The sequence below is a fragment of the Gracilinanus agilis genome, chromosome 1, assembly GCF_016433145.1.
Source record: "Gracilinanus agilis isolate LMUSP501 chromosome 1, AgileGrace, whole genome shotgun sequence".
NCBI lineage: Eukaryota > Metazoa > Chordata > Mammalia > Didelphimorphia > Didelphidae > Gracilinanus > Gracilinanus agilis.
The window spans coordinates 466,335,703-466,363,040 of record NC_058130.1 but is presented as its reverse complement, the minus strand read 5'-3'; the positions used below and the strand labels follow the sequence as shown (position 1 = coordinate 466,363,040).

Sequence of the window (27,338 nt, the reverse complement as noted above, 5' to 3'; positions counted from 1 at the left end):
AAAAAAAATTCACAAAATTAAATTGTAAGAGAAAGCTACACAAAAAAAAAAAAAAAAAAAAAAAAAACAGTGTGGTACTGGCTAAGGAAGTGTTGTGGATCAATGGAATAGATAAGGTACACAACACACAGTAGTCAATTACCAAAATAACCTAGTGTTTGTTTGACCCAAAGACCTAGGTTCATTGAGAGGACTCAATATCTGATAAAAATATCTGGGAAAATTGGGAAATAATCTTGCAGAAATTAGGTGTGGTCCAACATCACATCAAATACCATGATAAATGGATACATAATTTAGAAATAAAATGTAACATCACAAGAAAATTATCGGAGCACTGAATAGATTAGCTATCAGATCTATGGATAAGGGAAGAATGGATGACCAAACAAGATAGAGAACTATATAAACTGTAAAATGAATAAATAGGACAAATTAAATTATAAATTTTTTTAATAAACAGCCAATTTAAACAAATTAGGAAGGAAAGGAGGAAATGGGAATTCTTATAGCAAGTTCCTTTGACAAAAGCCTCATTTCTCAAAAAATAGAGAACTGAGTCAAATTTCTAAGAATACAATTCATTCCCCATCTGAAAAAAGGTTGAAAGATATAATGCAGCAGTTCTCAAATGAGAAAATTAAATCTATAATCATGTGAAACATGCTTCAAATCACTCTGGATTAGAAAAATGCAAATTAAAACAACTCTGAGGTACCACCTCACACCTATAAATTTAGGTAATGTAACAAAATATGCAAAATGATAAATGTTGGAGAGGATGTATGGAAATTGGAAAATGAATACAATGTTGGTGGAATTGTGAACTGATATAATCATACTGGAGATCAATGTAGAACTATATTCACAATGTTATAAAACTCTACATACCCTTCATGTCCAGCAATACCACTATTAAATCTGTGTCCTACAGGTAGCAAAGAAAATGAAAAGGACCTATTTGTAAAAAAAATACATATATTTGTTGCAGCTTTTTTTGATAGCAAAGAATTGGAAATTGAAGGGCTGTCCTTCAATCTATGGTATATAGTTGTAATGGAAAACTATTGTACTATAAGAAGTGATAAACAAGATGAGTTTTAAAAAAAACCTGGAGAGACTTATTTGAACCAATGTAAAGTGAAATGAGCAGAATTTAGAGAATAGTGTATAGAGTAACAAAATATTGGATTATGGTCAATTATGAATTATTTAAAATTTATTAACAATATAAAAATATAAAACAACAAAAGAGACTCATCATGAAAAATGTTATCATTCATCATAGAAGGAATCAATGGAGTCAGAATACCAATTTTAAAAGTAACATTTTCACTTAATTTCCTTTGCTATTTTTTCTTATATGTGTGATACTTGTCTTCTTTCACAACATGATGAATATTGAAATATGTATTGCATGATAGCATATGTATAACCTATATAAGATTTCTTGCCATCCTGGGGAGCAGGGCAGGGAGAGAGGAAGGAATTCAGATCACAAAATGTCAGAAAACAAAGCTTGAAATGAATAGTGTGTGAAAACTCATATCTATTGATCATTTCTCTGTTTCTGTTTCTGTTTGTCTTTGTCCCTTTCAGTCTATGTCTCTACCACTCTTAGGTATCTTAAACATTTTATCTGTAGGGTTCCTGTGAAGTAGGTAGTTGAGTTATTATTATCCCCATTTTATAGAATCGAAGTCTGAGGCTTAATGATATGGAAGTCTATACAGTTTCACCCAAGCTATGGCACACATGAAGTCGTTCTGGCTCCCATCTCAATGCAAATTACACACACACACACACACACACACACACACACACACACACACACACATATATATATATATACATATATATACATATATATGTTTAATTAGTTGCTAAATATGGTCTATATATTTGGTAAAGAAGAAAATATTTTATAAATATATATTTCAATGATTTTTTTCTTTCTTTTTGAGAGATTCAATTTATTAGGATTACATTATGAGAGATAAAGTAAAAAATTGATAGTGACAGAAAAGAGAGAAGTAAGTACAAAAGTTAAATACTGAAAGGAATGGTTTATCATTTCTCTAGTCATCTCAAATGAAAGTCTCAAGCAACTCCTTAAGTGATGATAGTTCCCAAAAAATAGCAAAGGTTTAATACTTCCAATATCTGCTAAGAATATCAGTTGTACTGTACAATCCTTCAAACACAAAAAGGCGCTTGGGCTTGATAGAGTCTCATCTGAGTTGTCTATAGCTGATAAAAAAAAATCACTTCATTTCTCCTGGGCTCATATGGAGAATTCTTTTTTACAATACTATCCCTCTGGCTCATTCACTGAAGTATTCATTACATGCAGGGAAACTTACAAAAGATCCCCTGATAGTCTTTTCAATTCAAGTATGGAAAAATATATAAGCTAAAAAATTCTTGCCTACAGACTAAAATCAAGAATTTAAGCAAGTTCATTTCATGCAATTAGGAGAAGTATTCTGATTCTTGAGAAGGCATTTGACTAAATTGACAGGGAATACATTATACTTTAACATGATTTGACACTAGTAAGGTTTTTTTTAATGGGTTTTAACCTGTTTTTTAACAGGTATATGCTTCATAATATTTCTATTTTACCTCAAAATAACCCTGAACAGATATTATTTTACCCATCATGTTCTATAATATGTAAATCTAATAATGACTTTTGATTAATTTTTTAAAATTAATTTCACTTTTGTAAGGAGGGCCTGGGTTCAGCTATTGCTTTTTTCACTACCTGTCTAAAATTAACTGTCACTTAAACTTTATACATAAGTAATACAAATAAATAAAGCTTGCCAACTAATTCATTTAAATTTCGTGGATTTCAAATATTCTTTCATGTTTGCCCTGCTTATTATAAATGAAAGTAAATTATAAATGTCCTATAAAATATCTTTCACTATAAATTTTAAAAGAGTTGTGAAAAATTAATGAAATTTTCCAGTTGGAGCTTCTGAGACTTTTAAAAGACCAATGTCATATATATTTGTGGGATTATCTTATATATGATGATTTGTGAAATATACCTATAAATTATAGATGTAAAGGGAAAAATAAAGTTCACAAAAAGATATTGGTCATAATTAACAGGAATAAAAGCATATCCATTCAGGCTTTGCTTTCATTTCTAAACCCATATTTTTTTTTCAAAATTTCCTTTTTGAGAGTAAAAATAATTTTACCTGTCAGAAGGCCAATTTTTCCTTTGAGGCAAATGCTGTACATAATAGCTGTTTCTTTATTTTGCAGATATATCAAAAGAACTGTTTCTTTAAAAAATATCATGTCCTCTTATTTTATTATTTTGCTTTGCTTCACCATCTTCCAGTAATATATAAGCCCTTAAGAGAATTAAAAATAATTTGAATCCATATATCAAATAGACAGTAGTGATTTGTGCTTAATATTTTAAATAATATTAGTAGGAGTAATGCTACTAAAGAAACATAGGATATTAAAATATCCAATAAAAAGGAGATAATCAGTGATCCTGAATATATATTTCAGAGAGATTTACAATGATTTTGAAAAGACTGGTAAATATTCATTTGAAGTAATGCATTTAAATCATAATACTCTAAAGATAGGATTTACTACTTTCAAATTATAATGTAGAATCAAATTATGTTTATAATTTTGAACTATCTGGAGTATAATATATAAAGCATTTAAACTAAAATCTGATGTTTTGTAAGAGATCTTTCTTTATATTCATCTCCATCTCTCATTTAAGTGCATGCACTCTGAAATTATCTGCCATTTATAGTATAGAAACCGTATATGTCTATATTTATTTGCAGCATTAATAGATATTTGCATTTCTCCAGAACCTCAACAGAATATGAGGTTTTTGAGTATAGAGACTATATTTGTGTGTGTATTTTTGTTTGTGTTTTATTTCCAGAGATTAAAAGAATGTGTGACACATTAAATGATTGTTGAATGACTGTTTAAGTGCTAATGGGTTTAATATATTTCATTCACTCAGTTGCCAATCAGAATGCTTCAAACATAGGTCTAGAGTTAGGAAAATGAATAGATTTAGTTTCCTCAGGGACTGGATTAGCAGTGTAGTTCAGATCATGGTTTCTGGATCTCTGCTCTAGAAGTAAATGTGAGTATTTTAAATACATTTTTTTGTTATACTAATGGCAACTCACACAATTTAGTATTTTATATTAATATCCAATTATACTATTATATTTCACCATTTAAAAATTTTTATAAAGAAAAAAAATTCTTTCCTGAAATATAAATAAAAATAAAAATGGCAATTCACATGTAAGTAATTATTTACAGATTCAAAACACATTCATATTGATCATTTGTATATAAACAACAAACTTATAATGCAGGTAGTGAATGTGTTCTCATACCATATTTACAGATGAGCAAACTTATTCTCAGAAAGATCAATTGACTTTCCACACAAGGCAATAGAGAAATGGGATTTGACTTCAGGTCATTTGGATCAATTCATAGTACATCCTTTCTTTCTTTCACTCTCTGGGGGCACTGATATTATTTACAGATTTTTTGACTATCATTTTCCAAATAATATTTTTCTGAATATTTAATCTTTCCTAAATATTTAAAAATCAAAACTCCATCATGCATTTTATTTAAATTAATGAATTATTCTAAGCAATAAAAATAAAATTTCTATATTATTTTGGCTATGTTTTTTTTAAATTCTCTTTACATTAACACACACACCTATATTTGTGCATATATGTATATATTTGTTTAAATCATTGATGGGCAAACTACAGCTTGCAGGCCAGATGTGGCTCCCTGAAATGTTCTAACCGGCCACATGACATTATTCCTAATCTGACGAATACAATGAATAGGATACAATACAATGAAACTTCAAAAGAGTTGTTTTAGAAACAGACTGACAGATGGACATTTCCTTTCCTTTGGGCCCCTCTTTAAAAAGTTTGCCCATCTCTGGTTTAAACACATATATCAAGAGATACAGATATAGAGAGTCAGAGAAATAGACACATAAATACAGTTATTTAAAGTATCAGAATTTTGACTGTTGATCATTATAATGGAAAATTAAGTTATTCATATGATCTCAGATTACATATAGATACTTCCTTCAGTGAGATAAATAAAAATCCTCCCATTCTTTGGTAATTTTTTTTCTGTTGGCTTTTGTATCCAATTTTCTCATCATAAATATGAGATATACTATTTGGGCATGGATGTATTTTTAATAAAAGATCCCAAATATCATCAAACTTTAGAAGCTACTAAATAAAATGGAGGAAGTAATGAAGTTTTGCAGACTGTATCAACTATATACTTTGGTTACATTAATCTCAAATGAACCATTATTACAAAAAAGGCAATCCCTTTTTCTTTCTCAAATAATTGTTCTATTTCACTCACCATAGAAGCTATTACAAGTTTATTCTTCTTCAAATTTATAGTACGATTTCTGCCTCCTTGCTCTAGAACAGTGATGGCACTGTTAGAGACTGTAACAAGTAAAATTAATATAAAAGGATATATTTAAAAATATAAGGGTTTTATTGGAATCCATATTGGTAATTAAACCTCATGCCTGATAAGAGCTAATTCAAATGCCTCACCATTACCTCTGCCAACCTAGCTTGTTCAGCAGGAAAAAGTGCTTCCAAATCATGTCCCGAGTCTTATACCTCTGTCTACATTATCACACTTCCTGTCCACCTGTATTATGCAAGAGGAATCATGAAAAATGAAGTTTTAAATTCCCCTAAACATCCACAGGAAGTTTAGAACAGGGATCTCAAAATTAATTCAAGGACTCCCAAATTTCCAATATCACAACACCATGTGCCATACCCTGCCTGGGCATGCCTGGCACTCTCTTCCCACACACATAGAAGAGAAAAAACATTCTCATTGGGCTGCTGATTGAAGGGTTAAGTGATGTAAAAAATATTCTCTGAGTAGGTGAAGAGTTGGAGGGGTGTGGACCAAGCCCTCTACTCTCCATCAGTTCTGCTGCTTCTGAGCCACTTTCCTTAACCCCTGTATATTTCCATTGAGCTGCTAGGCAGGGGGGTGGATGATATGATATGAAAAAATATCATTAGGCACAGTGGAGGAGAGAAAGGGAGCAGCTCTGCCTGAGACCCTCTGCCTTTCTAGTAAACACCTATGGGGGGAGACTACACCTCCCAAGGTACCATGCATGCTTAGAGAGAGTGACTGTGGGTCATCTTTGGCACATTTGACATAGATTCACCATCACTGCTCTAGAAAATGATTTGTTGTTGTATTTCATTGCAAAGCCTGAGTTCATTTGGCCAGTGCCAAGAATTTTTCCTTCCTCTGTATAATTAGAATCTGTTTTGCTAAAAAAAACCCATGATTCCCAGAAGCGTACTTTCTTCCTGTCCTTAAGTGCTGAAATAGACAGGATATAAAGTCTGTGGATTTCAGTCTCTCACTGTATTGTCTTCCTGTCCAGGCTTTGGTGGAGCAGGCTTTTTGAGCATGTAGAAAATCTTAGTTACGTGATTTTATTTTGTTAGATAATAAACTTTATAAAATATAATACTTGAAGTATTGGATATTAATTAAAAATCCTATATATTTGGCAACCACAAAGGAAATTTAGAACACTTAGTTCTCTCTAAGTAGATTAGTGTGAAAAGAAACCATGTTTCTCCTGCTGTGGCCTCTTCAGAGTTTTCTCTGCTGCTGTCATCCTGCCTCACTCCCTAACTGTCTGAGTGGTCCTTGCCAAGCCATTGCTGCTGCCAATCCTCCTCCTGCTGCTAACTGCCTGGGTGGTCCCAGACAAGCTACTGTTGCTGCCTGTTGCTGATGATTGCTGTGTCTTTTAGAACACACAAGCTGGGAGTCCTTGGATCCACTCCCTGCACAGTGGGGAAAGTATAAACCCCTCTTTCCCTTACATTGCCAACACCTGAGTGCTTGCTTACTGCTTGCCTTGGAAGCCCAGGTGTGTTTCTCTTGAGCAATAATAAACATCATAAACGGATTTTACCTGAGAAAATGCTTCTACACTCTTAACTCCCTGTCCACATGGCAGGGGAAGCAAGTGACTCCCTGGGGTTTTTACCTCTGGGGGGAGAGTGAAGATGGTTACTCTGTCTAAACTATAGACAGGAAGTAGAATTGCAAGCATGACCCACTCTATGAAAGAGCAGTGAATACCTCTCTCAAAAATCTCCCAGTTTTAGAATGTCTTTTCTTCCTATTGTTCCTGGGAGCACTGGTCCTTGTGATTAGCTTGAATAATCCTGAGACTCAGGGGAGAAATTAATCTCCCTACACTCCCTTGCCATTCTTGCCTGCCCAGTCAATAAAACACATTCAATATGGGATTCCTAAACATGTACAGTGGAATTCTTCCTCACTATGGGAGATCCCAGGGGTGTGACTAAAGAAATCTAGATGGATGATGATACTGGAGAGGGGAAGGAACTTTAAAGAGTCTGGAGGCAAAAATTTTAAGCCTTTTCAGACTCCATTGTTTTATGGAAGTGTCTGTATTTGAATTGGAAAAAAGGACTCCTGAATTCAGTGCTTGTATCCTGTCACATATGCTGGATTTGCTGATTGCTTGTTTAAGATTTTATTTAGCTTACTAAGTTCCATTACACTATGTTGCTTTAATTTTCTGTGCCTAGATAATTAGCTATAAGGTGCTGTTACATTGTCTTTATTTGGACCTCCCCTTACGTCTGGTCTGGAGAAAATACCACTGTAAAATTACCTTTGAGTTGTTTATAACAAGAGGTAAGCATCCATTTAGTAGCTGAAGTGTTATAGCACTATTATAATCCCAGGCTCCACATTTATAAAAATGTAATGAATAAGGCATATAAAGACATGCCATATATGGCTGTTACAGTCTCATCCAGAAGGTAGGAAGGTTTTGTATATCAAGAAGGAAAAATTACCTATATAGCTTAGTGGCTTCTAGATGTTTGTTTTTAATCTGTAACTCTTCAACCTACTCTACCTTTCCAGCAGAATGATCTAGATTCTTGGTGACATCTTAGACCCAAAATGTTTTCTTGAGTTAGCTGTTATATTACTATTTTTGAAAAAAGCTGTTTTCTTAGTGAAAATTAATATATTCTGAGTTTATCTGTGTGTTTGTCAACACCCTTCTCAGGGGGGATTGTATAATTGCCATAAAATTCTAGTTTTATAATTTTTTTTCTTGTTTGAAAGTAATTTTAGGATGAGAAACTTGCTACCTTCCAGAATCCAGGAAGTGAACTGTTTGAAGAAGGAGCCACGGAGATATGTGCAGAAAGCTCACCCTGCACCAAAAGATCCAGAATGAACTTTGGGATGTAGGAAAATTGAACTGTGGGGTGTTGGATGCAATGTGCCTAGCAGTCACTGGTTTTGTTCTCTTTCCCATATATTCCCAAATTTTTGAAATATTATGTTTACATGATCCATTGGGGTGACTAGTCTCCCAAAGAATTCCAGGGGGGATTGTGTAATTAGAATCTGTTACCCTAAAAACAAAACAAACAAACTATGATTCCCAGCAGCCCACTCTCATTATGCACTGATGAGGACAAAATATAAATTTTGTGGAGTTCTGTCTCTTGCTCTCTTGTCTTCCAGTCATGGCTTTGGTGGTACGGGCTTTTTGAGCAGGTAGAAAAACTTAGTCATGTGGTTCTACTTTGTTAGATAATAAACTTTATAAAATATAATACTTGAAGTATTGGATATTAATTTAGATCCTACACCTCCTGATCTCATATCACTTAGACATCTATGTCTTTACCACCTTCTTACATGGAGAGGTATTTCTTCAGACTAAGATACAAGCCTTAATATGAGTCCTTACGTATATTTCCTCCTATTTTCTATTACAAATTGATCTTACCTTAATTGTATCTTTCTCCATAATTTTAAATCTTTATTTACTTAGTTCTCCCCATGACTACATTTTCTTTGCTCAATCTAGGAATGTGTTCTGCCCATATTGTAACTTAAATATTTTATAATTATATTAAATATATGACAACATTTTTGTGTGTGACCTGGTGGAATATATATACTCTGTATATACATATATATATATGAACATATATATATGTACATATATATAATATGCTAATAAAATTCCAGCACAATGATAAGAAAAAGGTAATTTTACTAAATACATATCCACATAAGTCTTCATTGTGATAAAATAATGATAAATATGGGTGTAATTTACATATTAAATGATTACTCTTCAAACTCTATTATTATCATTTAAGGTCAAATGTTGTCAAATGTCTTGATAGCCACAACAATAGATAGGCCTTGATTTAAATATCACTACTGAAACATATTGGTTTATTGCCCTGAGTAAGTTACTTAAACTCTCAAATGCTAAATCATTTTTCTAGGATTGTGTGATACAGAGGAGGTATTGACATGCATTGGTAGAAAAAGTTTCCTCATCTAGAATTCCTCTATGCCACTGAACAATAAGTCCTTTGCCTATCCCTATGGCTATTGCAGATCTGGTTATACAATTAAGTGGAATAATAAATATACTTTATCCTCATTTTATCTGGTATGGTTACATATATGTGCATCCACAAAACATGGGAAATAATAAAGCTATGTGAGGCTTCCTAGATTGAACAAAAGAAAAATGGTATATAAAAAATTTCCTTTTTTATTCTCTGTTAAGTGTATACTGAAATTTCTTATATATATATTTGGAATACATACTCCCTAAAACTATGCCTCCAATATTTGGGGAAATTAATGTATATAGACCTTCCACTTTCTTGGTTATAACATAAATTCTTCATTATTTTTTAAAGTTATACTTAAATTGCAGATCATAGGTTGATTTATAGATGGCCAATGTTTCATATTACATAGACAGGGAAGTTTTTGAGAACTGTTCAGTACACATAAAGGTAATGTGGCATTATACTTCATTAAGAAATGCTTGGAACACAGGACTGCGATGATGATGTCCTCTTGCACTGCCTTAATAAGATGACTCTGGGCAATTTTGCCCTATTCTGGGTACCTTATTTTAGGAAGGACATTGATAAGTTGGTGACAAACAAGAGGAGCAAAGACAGAATAATGAGGAACTTTAAGACTCTGTAATATAGGAATAATTTGAAAGAATTTGGATGCCTTGTGGCAGAGAACATATCCAAGGTGTTGCATAATAATAATATGCAAATATTGGAAGACCTATTATATGGAACAATGATTTTATTTGCTATTATTAGATTTAAGGAGAAACCTAAAAGCATTACATTTAAAATGCAAAGGAAAAATAGTTTTATAATAAGGAAAAGATTCCTAATTAGAACTATTCTAAATTAGATTGGAATGTATGTGGAAGTAATGAATATACATCCCTAGGAATATGCAAAAAGATTTATATATTCAATATTTAAAATATTGTATAGATCCTTGTTCAAATGAAAGTTAAAAATAAGTGGTCACATTTAATTCTGAGATACTATGATTCCTTAAAAATGCAGCAGAAAACTTAAATTTAAATGTCCCACCAACAGATAAGAAAGAGAATTTTAAAAGTATTTTTCAGAGTTCCTGAATTTGAAGAGAGATAGCATGAAGGTTACTTTTAAAGATGTTGACTAAGTAACACTGCTATAGAACTTCTCTTAACAATAATTCTATTGTGAAAACATTCTAAAGAATCTTAACAGAAGTTCCTATATGATCAAATAAATATATGTATAGAAAAGGACTATGGTTGCATTTAGACAATAATGTGTAACTCAAGGATAAATAATATGAATTTATTTTAAAATTCATAAGACAAAAGTCTAATAATGGCTTTATTATATAGTGGCTTGACAAGACCTTACCCTATACAAGCTGACCTATTGAGATCGCAACATAAATTTCAATGCCACTGAAGGAACCTCAATAAGTTGAACAAAAGTTCTCTGCTGAGAAACCACGAAAACCTTAATTTCATTATGAACTGTTACTTAAATGTACCATAGAAATAAAGCAAAATATATTACATCTACAACATTATTTCAATATTTCAAGAAAAAAGAAAAGAGAATAGTTTACTAAGGCAGTGGGGAGGGGAGATTCTGTCTAGAGAGAGATGCACAAAATTTGAAGATTTATGGACATGAAACAGGAAAAAAAGAGGATTAACATACATAATAAATTGCTAAATTATATAGTAGAACATATTAATGCTACAAAAGTTCAGGAACGTAAATGAATATATAAGTTCTGCAATCCTCAATGAAAATCTCTCTCAACAGATCTTAGCATGAGTCTTACAGTAACAACTGTATTATACCCAGAGTTGGAAGTAACATAAATCTATATCCTTAGTAATGATTGAAGTTATCATCCATATGCATAATGATAATCAATAACTTTTTAAGATGTATTGAAATTATTACTCTTCTCATCAAACTCATTGAATATCCAAATTATTCTAACTTTAAGAATTCATATGTATTCCAAAGTTATTGAAGGAAATCATTTAATCTCTAAGAAAAACACCATTCTCCTTTCCCATAAGCATTTATTATTCACCTCCCACCTTGTTGTTATACTTTCATGAACATTAAATAAAAGAAAAAAGAAATGAAAGTAAAAAAATTTAAAACCTCCCATGACAAACATGCATCCCTTTGTCAAACAAAATAAATTGCTAAATGAAATAGGTCATATCTCAAATATCTCACTTTTCATTTTTTGTCTATCTCCTTTATGCTATGAGATGTGCTTCATCTTTGTTATTGTAAAATAACATCCTATTATTTATTGCACTTGTAAGAATGTTAAATTCAGCTATATATTTTTCTTTAGGATATTCTTAACATTTTATAATTTGTGCTACTTGTAATACTTATTTCCAAACAAGATGTTGAGTTTTTAAAGAAATTGCCCATTTTTCATCTCTTATGGCACAATAATGGAACATCTATGTCATAATTTATTTAACTGGTCACCAATTGATGACCTCTTTAGTTTCTTTTTTATTTTGCCACTATAAAAATGTTTCTACACTTTCTTTGATACTTTTAGAATATAAATCCAGTAGTGTTTCTGATGGGACAGTTTATAAACAGTTTAATGTCTCTGTTAGGTAAAATTGCAAATTTATTTCCAGTATGGTTTGAATAAATCATAGCTCCTTTCATAATATATTAATGGACCAATTTTCCTGTTCAATTCTCAACATTTGTCACTTTCTACTTTGTTATACCTGCTGATCTGATGAAAGTCAGGTAATAACTCCAAGTTGAATCAATTTCTATTCTCTAATTATGAATTTATTTTGGGGTTAATTCTTTCCTTCGGTTATTGAAATTTTCATTTTTTACCCCTTTAATACTGACAGACCATATACTTTGACAATTGATGTAGTGAAGAATGGCTAATATAGATTTAAATAATTTCATCACACACGTTTTAGAAATACAGCATTTATCAGACAAATTTGCTGGAAAGTTTCTTCCCTTCCCTAGTTTATTTTTCTTCTAATTTTTACTTCTTTGTTTTTTATTTACTAAAAACAATCAATAAAATCATAATGCTCCACTTAATCTTCTCTAGACATTTATATCTCTTTTGGTCATCAGAACTTATCCTACATACAGAGTTAATGTAATCTTTATTTTTTCTAATTGTCTTATGATGTCATATTGTGTGCCTAAATTATACATTATCCTAAATGTGAGAGAGTAACCTATATCTATCTTCTCTATACTACTTCACATTTCCCAAATCTTTTTCAATACTGAGTCCCAGTAACTTTGCCTGTTATTCTTCTCATTAAATTTTTGTTAATAAAATCCCATAGTATAAGGATAAAAAACATGAATTCAGCAAATATTTTTATTTTCTGAGTTTTGTTGACTGATCGATAATTTTGTAAACATGGAATTATGTAGAATAGGAAGACAGCATAAATACCATTTAGTGTAGCTTTTTCCATTTGTTGTATGAGGAAAGAGGCCTATAAAGTTTACATCATTCTCTTAACCATACAAAGAATGGATTAGGATACTAGAATCTAAACATTCATGTCAATGTTTTTCCTATGACGATATATAATTTACTTTATATTGGGTTTCTTCATTTGTTAGTTGCTAGTTATAGCTGTAATTATATATGCTCCCTTTGAGTTGATACATTTTCTGATATTATTATCAGAATTTAAGTAATTAACTTAAATTCTTCTTTCATCATTACCTTAAATAATGTTAAATTAGGTTATTGAAACTATATTAGCACAAAACATTTCATGAAATATATGTAATGCTGGTTTCTTGCTGATGTGAATAATTTGGGAGAGGAAATAGTTTCTGGGAAATTTCAGTCTCAGATCATTCAAAAATTGTTTTGCTTTGGGGTTCTGTCTCTGATAGGTATAATTTACTTCAATATCTCTTGCATAAATAGTTTCATTTGAAACAATGAGAGTCTTGTGTGTGTGTGTGTGTGTTTTGTTGTTGTTTTTTTTTTTAAGTTATACCTTTAAGATTTTTGTTTTCATCACTGTATTTCAGTATTAGGGCAGACTTAGAAATTTCCATGGATAGCAAACATGGGCAAGCATCCTCAACACTGTAATTAATATTTTAAGTCTGATCATAATAAAAGCTTGCTTGGCACTTATTAGGCTCCGTGGGGAATGCATCAATGGGCAGTTTGTTAATAAACAAAGCACCCAAAGTCCCATGCTCTGTCTTAAGTGGATAGTTGATGTCACATACAATTATCAGTAGTAAACAGTAAAGACTAAAAGCTAGTCACCCTCATCAAATGACTTTAGGGACAGTATGTTTCCCAGACCAATCTAGATCTTCCTTTCCAAATAAAATCTTGGCAGGAATAATGCAAGCTCACTCCTGTATGTTTCTAATTATGGATTACTGTATGACTGGTAATCTATCACTAGCCACTTAGAAATAAATGTAAGTGGCTCTTTAGAGATTTTAAGCATCTATGCAGAAATAAAGGGGCCTCATTTTGCCAAAGCATACCACTTTAACACCAGGACATTGTAATTCTGTTTTGGAAAATTGTTGTTGAATATATGGTGTTCTCCCATTAGCAGCTGGAACTTACAATAGATTGTGTGGCTTAGAATTAGTACAAAGCAATTATTTTTTTTCACATGGGATATTTTAAATAGCACAACCTTCTAAAGAAATATTGTATTTTTATATTGATATTTTCTTAATGATCAGTATATATATACACATATGTGTATATATGTACATATATATATACATACATTTATCTCCACTACACACTTTTGCAAGATGTAGTTTGTAAACTAGAATCATATATTATTTTGAAATATGAGATTTTCCTTGATTTTCAGACTCACTAAAAATCACTGCAAATAATTGAGCACCTAAAAATTCTGACAAAAATGAAAAAATATTTTGAATGTTATATCTTAAGAATGTTAAGCAAGATATCATAAATTCTATAGCAAGTGAATTAATTAGGAAAATTACAGTATGCTCAGTCATATATTTTGGAAACTCATGGGTGGGACAAATCTGTCTCTCCAATGATCAAGTGCTTCAGTATATAAGAAGATATTCTTTCAAATTGTGAAGGATCTCTATACTCTTCTCAATAAAAAGATGAGTTATAAAAGGCAATCTATTCTTGAAGACTAGAAAAAAAGAAAATTACATTGAAGGAAGGGAGGAACAAATAGGAAAAAGGTCTGAAATCCTAATAAATAATATAAGGGTACCCTGAACATGATTCAAGGCACTTTTAAAGTTCCTGTTTAAGTCATAGAATGAAGAAAGCTCATAAATACTCAATGATTTCATTAATTACATATACTTACCATATAATATGGTAGATATAAAAGGAATTATATTCTCCATCACTGAAATATCACATATTTTGAGCTTTTTGTGAATGCTGTTATACAAATATAACAAAATATTACAGTTGCAAATAGTCAAAAAGTTTAAAATGAGTTTAAGAGTCAAAAAGAAATGGAAAACTGAAGATCTTATTAACAGAAATTGAATAAAGCCTATATTTTTTACCCATAATCTTGCCCCACATTTTCCAGCAATCATTTTACATTCAGGTTTTATATGTTATTACTCTAGTGGAAAGAAAATATACCTTTGGGGTCATTCCTAAGCATTTATAATTAGATCAGTCATAGTCAATATTCTGCTTCCTGATACTCAAGGTTTTCTATTATAACCAAGGCTTGTTCTGTATGTTCTGTATGCGTGTATATGCCTTTTGTATGTCTTTTGAGTGCAGAAGGAAAATTCAAATAGATGGAAAGAATGCTTTGATAGTACCTACAAGACAAAATTGATGAAGAAGATTTTCAAAGGCAACAAACTCATTGAGAGGGAGCTAAGTTGTTTTTGGAGAAAACATTTTTGAAAGCAGCAAACAGAGGAGAAAAGAGCTCCTTGCCGTGTCTACAATTTCGATTTTAACTTTCTAGAAATTCAGAGAGAAAAATTCCTCTTGGGTTAGATAGAAACTTTCCTAGTCTTTTTTTCTTGTTTACATTTTAAAGTTTAATAACATCAGTAACTCACAAGATTCCTATTTAGTGCATACCAACAAAGTTGAGCTGAAATATTATCTCGTTCTCATTGCAAGAAGTTATTCCCTTTATTAATTTTCTGGCATATTTGAATCCCCTATACCTTCTCCAATCACTGATTTCTACTTTATTTGTATAAATGATTTACTCATTATTTGTGATGCTCTTCTATGTAACAAACATTTGGTTAGAAATGAGCAAACTAAGAGGGTATGAACTTGGTTCTTTTCCCCTCCTTGCACTGCAAAGTCTAGTACACAAAGAAATAGCCCTTGTTTTGAAAACACTGTGCCAATTAATTGCACTATTTAGAGCAGTGATTCCCAAAGTGGGCGCTACTGCCCCCTGGTGGGTCCTGCAGTGATCCATGGAGGTGGTGATGGCCACAGGTGCATTTATCTTTCTTATTAATTGCTATTAAATTTTTTTAAAAAATCAATTTCCAGGGGGCTAAGTGATATTTTTTCTGGAAACCAGGTGGTAGGGCAAAAAATTTGGGAAACACTGATTTAGAGGAAGTAGGTAGATATAATAGTATGCTAGAATCATTCCTCATGACCCTTCACCTATTTCCCTATGGGTATGAACTGCAATTTCTTTGGAAGAGTGGGAAGCAATATTCTAATGAATTAATCCATACCTTGCATTAACTACATTTAGACAGGGGACATTCTCATATAATTTACATAGCCATATTTAATTTACTATTAATAATGTAATAATTATGATAGTTTCATTGTTCAATGGAATTCAATTAAAATTAGTCTAGCATGTGTAATTACAGAGTATTATATTATTTAGGAATACAGTTTCCCATAAGGCCTTTCCACCCATTATAATCATCTCAAGGCATTAAAATATTCCTGAGTCCATCACTTTAGTTGTCGTTCCCCTACTTTTTAATTATACATCCCCTTCTTGGCAAGGATGATATACTACTTCTTCTTCTTCTTCTTCTACTACTACTACTACTACTACTACTACTACTACTACTATTACTACTACTACTACTACTACTACTACTACCATCACCAGTAGTACTACTACAATTTAATGATGATGTTGACAATGACATCTACTATTGTATTGTTTTAATGATTTTCCTCTTTTTTTTTTAAATAAAAACCTTACCTTCTCTCTTGGAGCCAATAGTGTATTGGCTCCAAGGCAGAAGAGTGGTAAGGGCTGGGCAATGGGGGTTAAGTGACTTGCCCAGGGTCACACAGCTGGGTAGTGTCTGAGGCCAGATTTGAACCTAGGACTTCCCATCTCAATCCACTGAGCTACCCAGCTGCCCCCTGATTCTCCTCTTTCATGAGAGCACTTCTATATAGGAGTATCTCTTTGAAGGAACTATAAGTAAATACAAAAAAACCCTAATTTACTGAATGAGCAGTCTTTACCCCAAGATATCTGATAGTTCATAGAGAAGAAAGGTAGATTGTATTAGTTATCTTGGAAAAAATAATTCAACTTACTTGGAAAAGACATTTCTCATACATGAAGGCCAAGGGTACTTAGATTATTTCTTGAACATATCTTAACAAGGAACCTGAAGACTTTTTTCCTATCCTCAAAAGATAAGACCTTTACATTTTTTTTACTACAATGTACCTATTATTTTGTTTGTACTTGATTTTCACAGCAAAAGGACTCACATTAATCAAAGTCATTCAAGAAGGTGATTCTTTGAGCACTCTAACAGGCCATCCATGGCAGCAGTCAGTCAAAGACTGAACCATTTATGGATCTAGTGAAGTCAAGCAGAAATAAATGAATCTCCCGCCCTTTAACATTTCAGGCTAAGGGGAAAATCTATTCTTTGTCCTATTCTATTTAAAGGAAATGGATATCTTTCTGTCCCTAAGCCTAAGCCATAGATATTTCAATGAATGCTCTATAGGAACTTTCATGAGCAGAAAATTCCCACTTTTCAGTTCATCTTCCTTATTGAACTGTTTCATTTAGCTATTGATTTGAAGGCTTTCTTTACCTAGATTGTCTTCTGGACCAAATACATTGATAAAGTATCATGAAGCCTTAGTTTGGTATTTGAGAGAACAACTGTAATTCTTTATTTTCTGATTCCTACTATTCTTTAAAATAATTTTAGTCTCCTTCAAAGTAAATATATGCTGGTGGACTCCTAAATATTTACATGTTAGAAAATTTGTTGGAAGACTATAGCATTTTTCTGACTTCTCTGGTTGTTGACATAATAAAAATGAAAAATCTTGGTCCACGTTCACATTAAAACTATGTTATATATCAAATGAAGCTTTACTTTTTTTTTACTTTCCACTAAATGGATTCCTGGGGGAGAGTCATATCTGTAATTAAATCTAATCAATAAGTTCTTATATACTCTAACTTTGGGAAAGATTTATCAGGTCATTAAAAAAAAAGCATGGTTAAAATACTAAATAACTCAGTCCACTGATGTGAATAAGCATACCAAATTTTCACTTAGCCAGAAGAAATTAGTCAGTGATATTGTTGTTATTTGTTTTTGTCATTGTTGTTACTGAGTATGGAAGTTATTGGACTTCATGTTACTTCTTGTAATGGTTAGGAATTGTATCTACTATTTATTCAGCTGACACTGGGTGGATGGCTAGATGATCAATGATTAGACTAGTAAAAATATTCTTTGCTCACTCTTAGGTTAATACATGCAATATATAATAAAATAATATAAGAAGTGGGGGATGTTTTATTTATGCATTTTTAAGCAGTCCAGGGGATTAGAAACCATTATAACAGAAGAGATAATGGTTTGCCACATTAATTAAACTTGAAATTTTGGGGAAAAAGTTATTAAAGACAGTAGTTTCACTTAAATATCCTGACCATAACTGTTCCACAAGATAGTATGACATAGGGATATTCATTAATGTAACAAAATTATATTATATATTTTTCAGGAGGAAATAATATATTTCTGTCTAATGCAATTTTTTTAAAATGTGAAATGATTTAAAAGATGGCTCCAAAAATATTCTAGTCACAAGACATCTTTTGTTATGTAGAAATAATAGTAGTGATAACTGTTTTAACAATAAGTGAAAGTGATAGGGATTTTAGGAGAAATATAATATTACAATAGAAATTCTATGCTAATTAAGGAGAGAAGAGCTATCCCCAGCGATGTAAACTTAGGATTTAAAAAAATCATTGAAAATATCAGTATGATCCAATAAATATATACCTGAAGTACTAAGCAAAGAAAAGTTGAGGGAGAGAAGCTTTCGAATTCAATTCAAAGTAATCTGTAAAAGGAAGAAAAGGAAGTTTTGGAGGACAGTGAAAGAAGTCAAGATGATTGTACAGACAACAATAGTCAAAGCTAGAAGATATGGTTGTAAAAAGAGGGAAGAATGACTTCATGATTATGAACAAAATGAAAAATTGTTGCATGGACTTTTCTAAAGATGAGATGACAAATAATCCATTCTTGAAGAAATCTTCAGAATTATCCAAATATCTCTTTAGCTATTTTTAGTATCAAAGAATTTGAGGACAAGATAGACATGCTATTTGTGGTTATTCTATAGTGTGTACTGTAATATAAAGAGATTAAAGAGAGAATAAGAATTTAAAATAAGAAAACAAAACCTTTACTTTCTGTCTTAGAATCAATACTAAGAATCAATTCCAAGATAGAAGAATGGTAAGAGCTAACAATTGGGGTTAAGTGACTCACCCAGAGTAACAAGCTAGGAAGTGTCTGAGGCTAAATTTAAATCAAGAATCTCCCATATGCAGCCCTGGCTCTCTATCCACAGAACCCCTGTTATTTAAGCCCTATTTCTTTCTTTTTTTTTTCTTTCAAAGAGAATAAATTTTTCACTAAAATGGGTGTAGTAAATGTGGCTAAATGTGAAATTAGAGGTTAAAATTGTAAGAAGCCTCCTTTCTATTCTAAATTATGTTAACACAGAGATTAGGTATTAAATTCACAAAATGGATCCTAATCTGTAAAGGGTGAACATGAATATAATGATATAAATAATCTAATCCAAAAATCAGATGAAAGAATTACATATGATTGACTTTGAGAAGACTTAAAGAGTACATAGTATTTGACCTTAATATCTGATAGTCTGTAGATCCAAAAACTGGAATCAAAGAATGGAGAGATACTCTTTTTTTTTTTCTACTATGAGGAAGAATATCTTAAAAACTGTTTTTGGCTCAAACTTGTATACATTTTGTTGTAATATTTTAGTAATTTCCTTGGCACACATTTGTAAAGGCAACTAGAGAAGATATTTATGAACTACATAGGTAGTCAGATTAGATGATTTTTGAAGTCTCTTCTAAATTTAATAGTTTATGATTGTATGATTTTTAACAATTATTAAACTGGATTATATATCATTGAATATAAGTTTTACACACTTATTTAGATTATTTTCAAGTATTGATTAATATACTACATAGATCCCATCACTTGGGGAACAATAATAGAACAATGAACTGATTCAAATAAAATTTTAAATGTAATTAAAATAAACTTAAATATTACACAAGCCAAATACCCTTTAAGCAAAAATTAATAAATGTAGAATAAGTATTTTTTAAAAGAAAGTTATGTCTAATGAGCAACTTAGGAAAATAAAATTATTTCACATAAGAATGATATTTTGAGACAACGTAATTTTGATCAATCACTTAGGAACCCAAAGGATGTTTCCTCTGAAACATTAAGATTTGCTTTTTACTTACAACAACTTGACAAAAAACAGACAACAACAAAAAAAAAACAGACAAAAATATGGTGTGGAGAGTTTGATTAAATTATCTTTTTCAGGGAATATTTTATAATTAGGGGTTAATTTAGAAAGGTGTCAGAAATATTTAAATGAAATAAAATTATTTTGCACTAAAGTTGAACTTATTTTCCCTAAGGTATATGCATTTCTTATCACACATTTCAATTATTTACTAATATTTCATATTTTCAAATAATCATTTTAGAAATTGCCTAATTTAAGATTTAACTTACTGCCTGAATAAAAGAAATGGACCCTATGCTAAAAGAGCCTTGTCTATTCCTTTCCATTTTATAGACTTGTTATAGACTACTATTTTATAGACTTTTTAGAGGATGTGTAAATTTTTACTATTCCTTTTAAAGTTTCCCACTATGGGACCTCATTAGATTTGTTAATGCTACAATACATTTCAAGGAGAATCCAAGTTCTTAATATGTCAAAATTTAACCAGATCCATATTTCACATCACTTTTAAGTGACACATTAGTATATCAGACGAACTGATAGTTCAATAATAAGCCATTTCATTGTAATAGGAGATCATTTAATAAAGGACATCTATCTCAAGTAAAATATGAATTGCCTGAGGTTTAATACTCAGTGTAACAAATAAAATGTTCTAGAAATAAAATAAAGGAGCTTGCTCTGGGAAAAAAAAAAACCTAACTTAATCACTTGAGAGTCCTACTGAAGTTATTAGAATGCTGGTGTCTGATCAAGGACTATACAAATTGACCATGTGTTTCTGACAGTTAAAGACAATGTACTGATAGGAGATCCATAAAGCAAACTTTATTTAATTGTCAGGTGTTTCTGATTAAAGAGTCACCCCTGAGTTTTAAAATACTTATGTATTTTGAGATTTTAAAAGCATGAATATTATTTTCACATGTTCAGATTCCCTGAATCTTATTAAACTTCATTTAAAAAATCAACTAGTAGTAAAAATTCTCCAAATTCAATTAGGGTGGTGTTGCCAAGATATAATAGGCTTGTTTTGAAACCACGCTTGAAAACTTTCTATCTTAGTAGGTTCAGTTGGGAACTCAAGCCATTCTATGACATAATGAACTCTTAAACAAGGAATGAGGCATAATGAAATATATTTGTTGAATAGAATAAAAGGAATATATAAAGTTATGTTTAGTGATAGAATTTCTTTAAACCATACACACACACACACACACACACACACACATATGGCATGATATATCCAAACAGAAACTCTCTCTCCTTCCTTTTCACCATTTCTCTCTTTTCTACTCCCTCTCTATTTTCCTCAACCTTTCCTTTTTTTCCCCCAACTATCTCTTTCTGTTTCCTGAAAATTTACCATTGGCAGCAGAAATTTAAATTGATAAAAAACAATTTATGAATTAATTTTCTGTAAAACCAAGTCTAGTCAATAGTGTCAATGAAGAATTTACTGTATTCCATGACATGGGAGTGTAAATAAAGGTTACTATCAATTCTTATTTGCCCATAAAGACCTCACAGTTTTGATGTACAAACAACTATATACATACAAGACATATAGAGATAAATAACTAATATAAGTTGTTTATCCTCACTTACAGATGAAGAAACTAACACCTAGAAAAGTAAAGTGATTTTTGTAATGAATAAAAAAGTGATTCTTGGATAGTTGGCATAGATGGCATTACTTGTCTTTGGAAGAACAGTTCTGAAGAATTATACAAGTCATTTAATTGATAAGTATTAATTAAGCCTCTATTATGTAAAATGTGAGAAGAGTGGAAAGGTAGGAGGGAAGCAGGTTGTGAGGAGCTTTAAAAGTAAGAGGATTTGTTTGATCCTAAAAAGACTAGGAAAACATTCAAGTTAATTTGGGCAAACTTTTTAAAGAGGGGACCAAAGAAAAGAAATGCTCATCTGTCAGTTTTTTTCTAAGGCAACTCTTTAAAAGTTTCATTAAATTGTATCATACTCATTGTATTTGTCAGATTAGGAATAATGTCCCGCTGCTGGATAGAACATTTCAGGGGGCTGCATCTGGCCCATGGGCCATAGTTTGCCCATCACTGGACTAGGGGTAAGATAGTAAGATCTCTACTTAATATCAGTTTGACAGCTGAGTTAAGGATGAACTTATGTGGGAGGAGACCTGAAGCAAAGATAACAAGAAGCCTAATTCAGTAATTTATTTGTAAGGTGCTAAAGTCTAGTACCAGTGTAATGGCATTTTCTTTTTTATTATATAGTTTTCAGATTACAAGGAGATACAATTTTTAAAAAAGAACTTTTCTGAAATTTTGCAATACATGATTTTTCCCTCTCTTTCTTGTGAAGGCAAATAATAGAGGAAAAGTTGTCAATGTGCTATCATGCAATGCATATTTTCATGTTAATCATATTGTAAAAAATGGATACCTATAACTTATACTAGAAAATATGACAAAGAAAATGAAATTAAAATTGTGTTCTTCAACTGTCATTTAAATTCCATCAGTTTCTTCTATGGCAATGGATAGCCTTTTTCAGCAGGAATCCCTTAGAGTGCTATTGGATCCCTGAATTGTTGAAAATGGTTGTCATTCACAATTGATTATTTTATATTATTGCTGTTACTATGTATAACCTTCTCCTATTTATGTTCACATCACTTTGTATCACTTCATAAATAACTTTCAAGATTTTCAGGGGGATGCCCTGTTTGTCATTACTTTTGGCACAATAGCATTACACTACAATCATATACCACCAATTGTTCAGCCATTCCCTAAATGATGGACAGTCCTTTGCTTTCCAATTCTTTGCCACCACAAAATGAGTCTCTATAAATATTTTGGTACAAGTAAGTCTTTTTCCATATATTTGATCTTGTTGGGATAGAAACCTAGAAGTGGTATTGCCAAGTCAAAGGGTATGTATTGTTTTATGGTCCTTTGGGCATAATTCCAAATTACTCTCCAGAAACACTGAATCACTTCACAGCTCCATCAGTAATGTATTAGTATCCCAATTTTCCCAGATACCCTCCAACATTTATCATTTTTCTTTTTTATCTTGTTAACTAGTCTGATATGTGTGATGTAGTACATCTGAATTGTTTTAATTTAAATTTCTCTAATTCATAGTCATATGGAGCATTTTATATGACTAAAGAGAGTTTCAATTCTTCTGAGAATTATCTGTTCATATACTTTGGCCATTTATCAATGAGGGGATGATTGAATTCTTATTAATCTTATTAAGTTCTCTATATATTTTATACATGAGACTTTAGTCAAAAAAACTTCCCATAAAATATCCCTCCAGTTTTTTGTTTTACTTCTAATCATAATTGCATTGGGATTGTTTGTGTAAAACTTTTAAAATTTAATGTAATTAAAGTGATCTATTTTATATCTCATAATGTTCTCTGTGTCTTGGTTGTTGATAAATTCTCCCCTTTCCATGAGTCTGACAGGCACACTGCTTTGTGCACTCCTAATTTTTTTATTGTATGCCCCTTTATTTACAAATTATGTATTCAGGTAATGGCAATTTCAAAGGGAAGAAAGGGGTTGTATATGAAAGATATTCCAAAGGTTTGGGCAGCTGGCTGGAATGCATAGTGACAGAGAGTGAAAGATAAAGAAGATAACTAATTTTGTGAGCCTGAGTAACTGAGAAAATATGGTACCCTCAAAATTAATTGGGAAATTAGGAAGAGGGTAGGTTTTTTTTTGGTAGAATAGGAAATGATTATTATCTAAGATATATTGAGTTTAAGAAGTATATGAAATGTCTAAGTCAAATGTCTAGTAGGTAATTAGAGATGCTAGGTTGAAGAACAAGAGTCAGTTTAGGGCTGAACAAATATTTAATAATAATTTTCTTAGGTACGATGGTTTCCATGGAGACAGATGTGATTGACCAGCAAAAAAGTATACAGGGAGTGGAGAAGAAAGTAGCAAAAAGAAGGTTATTGATAGTACCAAAGGCTTCAGAGAAGTAAAAAAAAAACAAAAAAGACGAGTATTGAGAAAAGATAATTAGAGCAGACAATACAATGTTGGTAACTACGGAGAAAGCAGTTTCAGTTGAATAATAATACCATGCAGGATGTTGCTCTCTGTAGAGTTTAGAAGAGAGAATAAGGTGGAGAGTGATTGTAGTTAGCTTTTTTAATTATTTTATCTACAAAAGAGAAAAAATATAGTACATTTAGAAGAGATGGGTGGGAGATGTTTTGGGAGGATGGGAGAGATATAAAATTATCTTTAGACATTAGGGAATTAGTCAATAGAAAGACTGAAGATCATTTGAAGATTGGGAATTAGAGGGAGCAAACTTTTGTACAAGATGGAATGGAAGAGAATCACTCATCTTGGAGCAGAGTTTGCCTTTCCTAGGATATTTACCACTTTCTTAATATGAGATGAGGGTGATAGAATTGATAGTAGTGAAGGTATCCAAGTGATTTGAAATAAAGTAGAGAAAAGAAACAGGAACTCTTGTTGAATTGCTTCAGATTTTCAACTAAATATTAAGTATTAAATTATTAGGTCATAAAAGTCCCCAATTCTTAGGAATAAGCACATGACCAAAGGAAGTAATAGACTAAAAACTTGTAAAGCAAAACTTTGAAAGATAAATTTCATCTTCACAATTTTCACTCAGATGCTGTTAAAAAACAGGAGAGGAAACAGGGGAGCACAAGCAGCAGCTTTGTAGTACTAGATAATAGAGGAAGACTATGCCCCTCCTCAGTCTGACAGGCTTTGCTGGACTGAGCCTGCTAAGCTGCCTCCTTTAACATTAGCCCTAGTCAAGTAGCCAAGAAGGAGTTGGGAGTGTGTTGACAACTCCTTTAGCCTCTTGACTTGAGGTTGGGTTTGCTGTTGGTATGGGCTAGTATTGAGGCTGGATTGATAACTCTGAAATTCTGACTGCGTGAAATAAGGTTTCCCTTCCTAATAGTTTTGGATGGTCAATAATTAGGAAAAGTAATCCAACCTTTAGTTGAACTTAGTAACAAGGTTTATTTCTCACTTAACAAGGTGTGCTAATGTGGTTTTGAAAATGCTTACTTTTTATTCCTCACAGAATAGAATATTAGGTGGATTTCTTCTCAAATTGGGGGAATACTTAATTTGTTTGAAAATCAGAAAAAGGTTATGTTTGAACTAAAATAATATAATATTTCCAGATTAATAAAATGTCTAAATGACAAAATAATCTTTTGCATTAAAATAGCATATTTGTGTTTAATAAAGCACTTTTTAACTATAATTTGAAGATGACTACAACTATAGTAGAAATTTGTAAGCTATTATTATTCACATATTACAAAGGAGGAATATGAAGTTCTGATGAATTGAGACTTACCTAACTGGCTCTTGAAATTATTATTAGAACCAAGATTCCAGGAAGTCAAGTAGAAATAGTAGAAAATGAAGAAAAACAATATGAAGACCAATGGTAGGAAAATGTAGGGAGAGGGAAATGAAAAATAATTAACTAACATGAATTTCTACTTCTAGTATGTTTCTTTCTGAATTCTGAAGAGAGTGGTAAGAAAGTGATAATAGCCAATTATAACCAGATATGGACAACATTGAAATAAAAATAAATAATCCATTCAAAATTTAAACCATGAAAAATAGAGAATTATTCTGTCCTCCTTAGTCATATATCTGGGAATTAAATGGGAACTCTCAGAGATCTTTCATGTTGGATAGAAATTAGCCATATAATGATTCATTTACTGCCCACATACATGCAAATGAAAATTTTCAACAACCAACCAGTCTTTAACCAGATATTACCAAATGAACTAATAAATATAAAAGAAAGATATTTGCTATGTTCTTTTTAAAGACTTTTCTGAAATTGCATCATTTTACTTTATTTCCTTCATATTCCTTTCTTCATCTTTCTTTTTTCCTAACCCCTTCTTTTCTAACCCTTCCATTTTTTTCATTCTGCTTCCTCTTCCCCTTTTATTTGAAATACTTAAGATACTTTTTTCTTGTTGCATTAATTTTATTCATATGAATGTGGTGTTCATAAAATGTCAATATTTTTAAAACAAAATAATTGGGGAAATATTTGAAGTTAAATAAAATGCTAAAAGTTTCATATCCATAATCTATCTTTCTTTATCTATGAATAAAATAATGTATATTTATGTTTTTAATTAATTATTTAAATTTTTTATTCTTAAATTGAGTTACAAAATTCTCAGTCTTTCCTCCCAACTCCACTGAGAACACAAGCAAAATATGAATTATACATGCAAAATTATGCAAAGCATATTTTAATATTAGTCATAGGATAAAATAAAATAAGGTGAAAAAATTATACCCTTCAATTTGTACCCAGTTTTATCAGTTATCTCTGTTGAGATGGATAACATGTTTTTAATCATAAGTCTTTTGAAATTATCTTGGAATATTTTATTAATCAAAGAAGCCTAGCCTTTCATAGTTGTTTATCATTACAACTTGCAATTATTGTCCACAAGGAGCTCTCAGTTCTTCTCACTTAATTTTGCATAAGTTTATATGATTCTTCCATTTTTTAACTGCCTGTCATTTCAGAAATCATAATAGTACTCCATCATAATTTTATTCTAGAACAAATTCAATCATTTCCCAATTGATAAAAATTCCATCAATTTAAAATTCCTTGCCACTATAAAAAAGAGCTGCTATATTCCTATGTGCTTGTCATTTTCCTTTTTCTCTGAACTCTTTGGGGTAGAGACCTTGTAGTGTTATTGGTGAGTCAAAGGTTTGCATAGTTTTATGTCCTTTTGGTGAAGGGTCTAAATCCCTCCCCATAAAGGTTGGATCAGTTCACAGCTCCACCAACAGTGTATTAATATCTCAAATTCCCCACATCTCCTCCAATATTTATGATTTTCCTTTTTTGTTATATTAGGTAGTTTGATAGGTATGAGATGGTACCTAAGAGTAGTTTTTATTAGCATATATCCA

General features: G+C 31.4%; 1 protein-coding gene across 1 annotated transcript in view; it reads right to left on the bottom strand.

Moving 5' to 3' along the window:
• Positions 1–27,338, bottom strand: part of LOC123252897 (protein EURL homolog) — a 179,840-nt gene that overhangs the window by 6,984 nt on the left and 145,518 nt on the right. The window contains 2 exon segments of the mRNA XM_044682139.1: positions 892–928; positions 5,437–5,515. Of these exon segments, the coding sequence (XP_044538074.1) occupies positions 892–928; positions 5,437–5,515 (116 nt within the window).